At 40.1% G+C, this 8724-nt stretch overlaps 1 protein-coding gene across 1 annotated transcript; it reads right to left on the reverse strand.

Annotated features, from left to right (window-relative positions):
- Nucleotides 1-354: 354 nt before the first annotated feature.
- On the reverse strand, nt 355-8260 carry ribc2 (RIB43A domain with coiled-coils 2). The gene is made up of 7 exons (XM_036568141.1): nt 8080-8260; nt 7019-7100; nt 5354-5665; nt 5054-5172; nt 3982-4200; nt 2083-2249; nt 355-458 (listed from the first exon to the last, which is right to left on the reverse strand). Exons 1-7 carry the CDS (start codon nt 8194-8196, stop codon nt 377-379), a joined length of 1098 nt encoding a protein of 365 aa, XP_036424034.1. The 5' UTR covers nt 8197-8260; the 3' UTR covers nt 355-376.
- Between the last annotated feature and the right edge of the window lie 464 nt (nt 8261-8724).

The raw sequence follows: 8724 nt of genomic DNA on the forward strand, positions 1-8724 counted from the left end.
GGTATGGAAATAAATACATTTGATGAAATATGTCATGACTGTAGAATTTTATATGCATTTACAACATGTACACTGGAATAACAGTGTTGTGTAAAATGTAGGAATACTGATCAGCAGTGCGGATTATCAGCAATAGCTGAGAATCAGGTTTTTTATTAATGTTACCGGGAGGAAATGGACAAAGGTACATTTAAAAACTGATTCATAAACTCTGCTGAAGCTACTGCATGGTGGCAAAATGTTTAACATCGTAGGAATCAACAAATACGTACGTTTTTGCCACTCAATATAGAAATTACAAGGGACATTTTGTATGAGAGAATAGTCTCAATTTTTATTTGTTTTATTTTTTTGTTGGTATGATTCTGCTGAACCTCTACCTGCTGGTCTTATTGAACTGGGCGAAGTAGCTCTCGTCAGGGATGTTGGGGTAAACCTCCTTCTCAAGATAACTCCTCCTGTAATGGAAACAAAATATACCATCTCTAAATCCTCAGACCAGTCCACTCTCAAAACATAGAAAACCTCGAAACACTAATGGTTTTCTTTTTCTTAACCGCTTTTGTCTTCAAGTAAATTCTCCAGTGTGAAATATTAAAATGACTAATATTCATGATATCTACCAATTAGACTGTACTTACACTATATGGCGAAAAGTATGTGGACAAATGACCAACACCTATATGGGCTTTTTGGACATCCCATTCCACATCATGGACATTAATCGAGTTGCCACCCCCTTATAACAGCCTCCACTCACTTATCAGCACTCGGCAGCCCCACTCTGCGAGTTTGCTTGGTCTACCGCTTCGTGGCTGAGCTGTTGTTGCTCTTAGAAGCTTCCTTTTCACAGTAATAGCTCTTACAGTTGACCGGGGCAGATCTAGCAGGGCAGAAATTTCATGGCGTGATTTGTGGCCTCCATGTTTAAAGTCATGAGCTCTTCAGTACGACCTGTTCTGATACAAATGGGTAAGAGCTTGATTTTATACACCTGTTAGCAATGGGTGTGGCTGAAACACCTGAACTCAATCAGGAGGACTGTCCACATACCTTTGGCCATATAATATGAACTACTTGTAACTCAGTTCTTAACGCTGTGGGTTACTGTTTTTATGTGCACAGTGTTATGGTACAATATCTAAATAAGGAATAGATGGTATATCTGTACGTATATATTAGAACTTGAGCAATATATCAGTTGGCCTATAATAACAGCCAATATTGTCAACCTGTGTTTTTTTCAGTATCAGCGTAAATATTGCTGATAATTATTAACTTCTAAGCTCCCATTAATAGGGTGAAACTTTGAACAGTCATGGCACTCTGAAACACAATAAAGTCACTCTGTTTAGCTGAATGACAGCAACGCAAACTGAACTGGTAAATCTGAACATTATGTGGTTAAAATAAGAAAAACTTAAAATATATTCAAACCTAAGCTGTAGAATGAGTACTGCACACTATACCACAAAACAGTATTGTGAAGACAACTAATGTAAATAAGAAAAACAATAGGTAATAAACAGAACAATTGATTTTTGTTATATGCAAACTTTTTTTTTGCCCCTGAGGTCCACTTATGACATCAAAAACAGCCATAATTAATTTTTGCATGACAATTCTCCAACCTCTCTTTATCTCTTTGAATTAAACAGGTCTTTTGTTAGTGTGCCTTTAAAACTGATATATGTAAATGAGCTCTGTTCTGATTGGGTGCTTTGTATCGCGCCTCATTCAGTAAGCAGTCAAGGCAGAAACACTCTTTATAACTTCACTATGAATGCAGATGAGCATTTGTTGGTTTCTGTGACGTCATAAAAACAGTAACTTTAAAATGTTGAGTGAATAATATGTACACATACTTACACATTGTTTTCATACCACCTCACCTTTTTATAGAAAAAGTTCTGTTTAGGAATTATAGCCCCTTTATACTGGTATCTGTGTCAGCCACAAAATGTTCACATGGGTTGTGCTCTAGTGTATAAAGTGTATATAATCCTGGCTCAGCTGTGTGTTGGTGGTGTCCACAGCTTTGGCCAGCAACACAGTGTTAATGTGTTTGTGTGCATAACTCACTGTGCTTTTTGAATTTGGGCCAGCTGTGTGTTGGTGTTGTCCAGAGCTCTGCGCAGCTCCTTGCTGATGCGTGCCTGCCGTCTCTCCTGTAGCAGAGCGGCCCGAGCCAAGGCCAGACGTTCACGATCTTGCTGCAGCTCCTCCTCCCGCTGCTGCACACGAGCGCGCTGCCACAAACATAAAACATGCGGTCACAATCCTTAACCCTTATTTACTTATTTTGATTTTTCCTTATTTTTCTCTCCAATTTAGTCATGTCCAGTGTTTCTCCTGATCACACCACGCTACCGAGCTGGAAGGGTCAAGCTTAGCATGTGCTTCTTCTGAGACACGTGAAGCACCACTGAATCTTTCAAACTGTGGCTAATGCAGCATTATTACAGCTCAACACGCATGGAGGAGAACACTAACTGGCAATTCTTCCAGTTAGAAAGGAGGACAATCCCACATACTCAGAGAGAGTGGACTCTTGACTGAATATTGAACTCACAGCCTCCCAGCAATAAGGCCAACAGTTGCATCAGAAGTTTGAAAACCTCCTGTCAAATGACGTTTTATTGCTTTTGTGAGTGAAAATAAGTTAACACATCATCTAGAGAGAACAGACTTGCTCAATTTTCTATTTATTTGCCGAGTTTAACATATTGGGAAAACAATAATGGATAATATATTAAATGTGCCACAACCTTTGCAGACGCCACATTTTATGCTTTGTTTATTCCCCCATTATATTAACTGCAGCAAATAAACAGTAATTGTGCATTGAAATGTGCAGAAGTGTGTTCTCTGTAGAACAGAAACAGATTATTTTTAGCTGTGTGGTGACGAGCGCTCGGCTACCCCGTTACAAATGCTAAACAAGTGGCCAACAACAGAGCTAAACTCTTTAGTTTCTCAACAACGTCAACTCGGTTCGGTAGGTCACTGCTGTCACTCCTACCACATCCATGTCGGAGCATATCACGGTATTCAGACACCAGCTAGCGACGCCTGGGTTTCTCTATGCTACCGTGGGAGTTTAAGGGGTGAACCGCAGTATATCTGACGTTTGCTGTGTAAAAGCATTATCTGCAGTGTGAATCTCTCACACCAGACAAACAGAGTCCTCCTTTTAGGTATGTTTAAACTGAAAGCGGTGATTTTGTGTGTGGTTTGATCTACCGTATCATCAATTCACCGTGTTTTGCCGGAGCACTGCTTCAAGTTAGCCAGCAGCTAAAAACAGCTAGCCTGGAAAGATAGCGCTCTCCCGCTCTCCAATGCCTCACAGCTTCCTCAGTTTACTTTCGAACATGAACCCACTTCTTTCTTTCACTTTCGTTGCTCGAGAATGCACTAATACTAAAATATGACGGTTTGGCGCTGTAACACGGCGCTGCAGACGTGATTTAACACCGCTAAAGTTGTTAGGATGCATGGAAAGCATGGAAAGTGACCTCGTCACTCACACTCGGTCACAGGAGAACAGATCGCCAATAACATCCACTCAGACAGGGAATGTATAACTCCGCGTTGCTAAAGTATATTTGGCGACCCTTTTTTTACTCGTGGCCCCCTCCCTCTCTAATCAAGTCGAAAAATTTGGAAGTGCGCCCTCTCCTGGCGACAGCTGAGTAGTGTCGCTTTCCTTGCAGTAGAAAGCGCCACCAGGGCTTTCGCTGAACGTGGAAGTGTGAGAATGGTGTATTATATCGAACATTTGTCGAACCTTTCTTATCGCTCAATCGAGAAAAAAGTTATATCGCGATACTTATCGTTATCGTTTTATCGCCCAGCCCTAGCTGTGTGCTTTGCAGAAGAATTCATATTTTATATTGCATGTGACCCTTAGATTGAGGGTCCCTCAATCTAATTTAATCTAATTTAGTCTAATCTAAAAACAGCGGTAGTGGACCTTACCCTCTTTTCCTCGGCTTGCTGCTGCTGGTAGTTGGTGTAGTGCATTAGCTGCTGGGGGGTCAAGCCCTTATAGCAGTCCCTGCGCACTCGGGTCAGTCCTGGTACTCGCTGAGGGCTCTCGCTCAGCAGCTCCCCTTGCATCTGGTTCAGGACATCTGCCTGGTTGTTCTCCTCTTCCTTGCGACGCTCATTCTCCTGCCGTTTTATCACTTCGGCAGCCTGTTGGCAGTGGAGGATTAATTGAATTTCAATGTTGGCAGAACATAGGACATTCTTCATTTAACAGAAGTCAGTATGCAAAGAATTACGTAAGTAATTTTGTACAATGTCGAGTTCGGCTGGCATTTTCAAATTATGTGAAAGACAAAATAATGGAGAGCCAGGGAGTATCCTAGAGAGGCCACAGATTATTTCCAATTTTGAAAAGATAGCTTCAAAATCCACAGACTAGTTCAAAAAATACTATTTTTAAACATTTAACGATTAAAGAAAAATGATGCACTTTTTAAATACACTTTTAATGACAAAATTGTTTGGAACAGTGCACTGCATGATGGTATCCCAGTCATTATAAGATACACTTGATTTTCATGAACAGCGCCCCCCAGAGATTAGTGTTTTCTCTGCACACCATATAAAGCACTTTATAAACTATGTGGCCAAAAGTTTGTAGACACCTGCTCATCCTCCTTCTTCAAGGCTGTTAACAGGGAGTTTGTCCCTCTTTGCTGCCGCAACACTCTCTACTCTTCTCGAAAGGCTTTACGCTAGATGCTACAACACTGCTGTGTGGATCTGATTGCATTCAGGCATTAGTGGTGCTCCAGCTCCAAAGCGTCCAATTTTATTGGTGCTTTTCTATGAGGGTTATACAAGCTGTGTTAGTGCACAATTGAATGTCCATGTCAGCAACCTAGTAGCTGAATTCACTCAATAGAAGGGGTGTTTGGACATATACTGTAGCTTGTTCATGAGGACCTGTTAGAGCAGGTGGACAGCAACAGTCCAGGGCTGCAGGTTAACATCCATGGACCAGTAGCCTCCTCAAGGAGAGTTACACCCAAGGACTCACCAGGGCTTGATTAAAGTCCTTGATGGCGATAGCGGTGGCTCTCTTGTGCTCTTCCTCCATCTTCTGTAGCTCAAGGGCTCTGCTGTCCAGAGCAAGTTGGCTTTGGTCATACTGCTGATCTATTTAAGAGAACATATTATCAGCTTATTTAAGAGGTTTGTTTCATTTTGGACAGGAAGCGCTATTGATCCTTACGAGATCAATCGTCAGTAAGACACATCCATTAAAAATCATGGCAGGGAAAAGTTTGGAACTTTTGATAATGGTGCCTCAAAATGGGCTTTTAAGCTGGTAAACTACCTTCCAGTGTCTGCAGCTCTTTTGCGTGCTCCAGCTCCAGCTGCTGCTGTATGGACCAGTCCCTGAGCTGCTCTCTCTGGCGCCGTGTTCTCTCTCTGCTGTGCAGATCCTCCCCGGGCAGACCAGGAAGAATGCGCACACCATCCTGCTTCTTCAAGAGCTCAGGGTCATTCAGGTCAAACTCACGCCTGCTGCTGGGCTGCTGGAACTGTTGGCGGAAGCCCACGATGGCCTCCTCAAGAAGACGCTTGTCTTTCTTCTGCCTGTGCTCCAGTAGGCATGCTGTACGGTCACTGCAGATGAGGCCATCAGCTGGGACAACGGACAGAAGGATAAGACCGAGAGCTTGGATCATGGGGATCCAATGTTTTTATTTTTTTGCTCTATCAGTACTGATTTATTATTATCATATGGACTTAAGGGCTTATTACCAGGCCCTTAATTCCAGATACAGGAGGTAGAAAATACTCTGTTACTAAATCTAAATATAAATTGGAATATTTGCACTTTATTTTGAGTATTCTTGAAAGTGAATACTTGTACTCTTACACAATTATATTTCAATAGAAAAACTTCAAAGACCTTCAAAGAACCCCTGATTACAGGAAGCTTCGCTCGCTGGTGTCACATGAACATTTTAAACTTTTAGTCTCTAACCACCTCCACTCAGCCTGCAAATGTTTTATTTGATTTTAGTTAACTTTTAATATGATTTTGATGTTTTAGCTATTTTTTTCACTTTTTTGTTTTTTATTTATTTTATTCTCAACTTTTACTTCTTAGCTAGTGCTAAGTTACTGTTTTACATCTTCTATTCCTTTATTTATTTTATCAACTATGTTTTTTAATAGGCTTCCGCCCAATGACCGCTGAGATAGGCTCCAACCCCACCCCCCCGGTTCCCAGAAAGACAAGCAGTTTCAGAAAATGTGTGTTCTTTTTTAATTATTTTATCCCTATTTAATCTGTTATGTACTGTTATATTGTTGCAATTTTAATAGTTTATTGATTTTTTTACTATTAAATTTACTATTATGATTATTATTATTACTTTTTTTAGCACTTGATATGTTTTACAATTCAATTTTCCAATCCTTGTTTTCTGTATTGTCTCAGCTACTTTATAAATGAGGGTCTCCCTCAGTGAGTTTAAATAAAAATTAATTGATTGATTGATTAATTGAATTCAAACACATTTTAATGTAGTGTCGTAATTAAAACATTTAACTGAAGTTCAGAGCGAGTAGAATTAAATAGCTCGTAACTAAGGAAGTCAGGAAGTAAAGTTGATGCCTATTCTCCTCTTTTAAGGATCCTTTTGGTCTAAAATAAAATGTTTTGAGGTGTGCGATGTGTAAGCGAAGCAGTCCAGGGGTTAAACCAAAAGAACAGAATGAAATGACCCCCCTCCCAAAAATGGAATTAGGGGCTTAATGTGAAGAATTGAAATTGAATTAAGGAATAAGTAGATGACATTCCTCATAAAAATACCTGAACTAGATTTATCATGTAAAACTACAGAACTCAGAAATATCAAATGCACCCATCAGTACTAAAGTATATGTAACTGAGTGTATCTACCAACTCTATTTGTTACTCTGTGAAACAGGCAGTAACATGGTAAAAAGGTAGGCAGTAGTGTGCATTTGCCCAGTTTTAACTCACTGTATTCCTTCAGGGCTCTCGCCTCAGCTTCTTCTTTATTCCTCTTTTCCTCCACTTGATGGTCAAGAGCATCCGTGTCAATCTAGTCCAACAAAGCATAGACTTTGTCATGAGTGTGTTTCCTATGGAATATACCGTGTTAAGCCATAAGCCTTAACAGTGGCAAGATCTTATTGGCCCCAGCACAGAAAATGACTGTCGACCTTCCCCAAAAATGAATTTCAGTGAATAAACAAATGACAAAATGATGAATACATGCTTAGTGCTGACTTTTATAGTGTGTAGTGTTGATGAAAGCTAACTGGTGAAGTATGATGGTAAGAAGTTGGATCTTTCTGTGAGTCATGATACTGTATGGAAGCCCATTCCCACCACTTCAAATAAAAAAATCTCCAGGATATAACGAATATAAATATGAATATTAAAAAAAACATATACATCCACAACCTTTTTTTTCATTCTTACATGAGACGCCATGCCATCATTTTGCAATACTAAGTCATTATTCTGACATACTATCTCATTAATTTGACATACTAAGTCATTATGCTGAAATACTTTTCTAATTATTTTGAGATACCCAGTCATTAGTTTGAAACACAAAGTCACTGTTCAGAGATTCTTTCTCATTATTTTGAGAAACATTCTTAATTTGAGATACTTTCATATTATTTTTGGAAACTTTTTCATTATTTTCAGAGACTACATCATTATGTGTACTTAAATATATATTTATATTTGTTTACATTTTCATCTCTGAAGCATAAAGCATCTTCAAATAACAATAAAGTTTCTCAAAATAATGAGAATATTTCTGAAAATAATGACTTAGCATCTCCATATAACGACTTTTTGTCTTAAAAATAATGAGATCAGAACAAAATAAAGAGATAGTAACTGACTTAAGAATAAAAAACAAAAATGAGGTGCTGGTTTTTCTATGTGTGGTTGTGGGAATGGGCTTCTATAGAGTACAGTTTCTATGAAGGGTCCAGTGAAAGCTTTAATAGAACTGCTGCCTCAGTAGTGAAGGTACCGAGTCATCACTGACTCTAACTTACTCCGATTGTTCGCACATTGGCGTTGAAAATCCGCTCTTGCCGCTGCAGCTCCCGGTTTCGTCTCCGGTCCAGATGAGCGGCTGCGATGCGATCTGACAGCAGCTCGACGCGGTTCATCGCTCCGGGTCGCAGAAAGCAGAGCTTTATTATGTTATTGAGTTTTATTACTGCTCTGCTGCCGCGCAGCCTCCGTCCACAACCTGCAGCTGTAAACACTCCGTTGCTAGGAGACCTGGACTCGAAGCGGGAACGCGCGCCCTCTGCCGGCCCCTTACAGGCATCGCATCCAGCAACAGGATTGTTAGTGAGAAATGAAATGCAAATGAGGAAATTCGGAGACTTTCCGACGTCAAGCTGAGCTGGAAAATAGGACGGCGTTTTAGGGCCACTGTTAACAAAAATAACAACAATAGACTTCGAGAAGAAAGTCGTAATATTTCGAGAAGAAAGTCGTAATATTTACAGAAAAAAAGTAATATTTCGGGAAAAAAGTCGTAATATTTGGAGGATAAAGTGGGCTAACTGTAGGGGGGCTGCTGTACTGGTGCGCCGGAGTTCCACTCACTCTTGTCTCTTTGTGGATCGATCGTTTTAATGATCATTCTCACTGTTTGTGAAACTCCATGCCCTCTTTAAATGGCGCGG

The sequence above is a fragment of the Colossoma macropomum genome, unplaced genomic scaffold, assembly GCF_904425465.1.
Source record: "Colossoma macropomum unplaced genomic scaffold, Colossoma_macropomum, whole genome shotgun sequence".
NCBI lineage: Eukaryota > Metazoa > Chordata > Actinopteri > Characiformes > Serrasalmidae > Colossoma > Colossoma macropomum.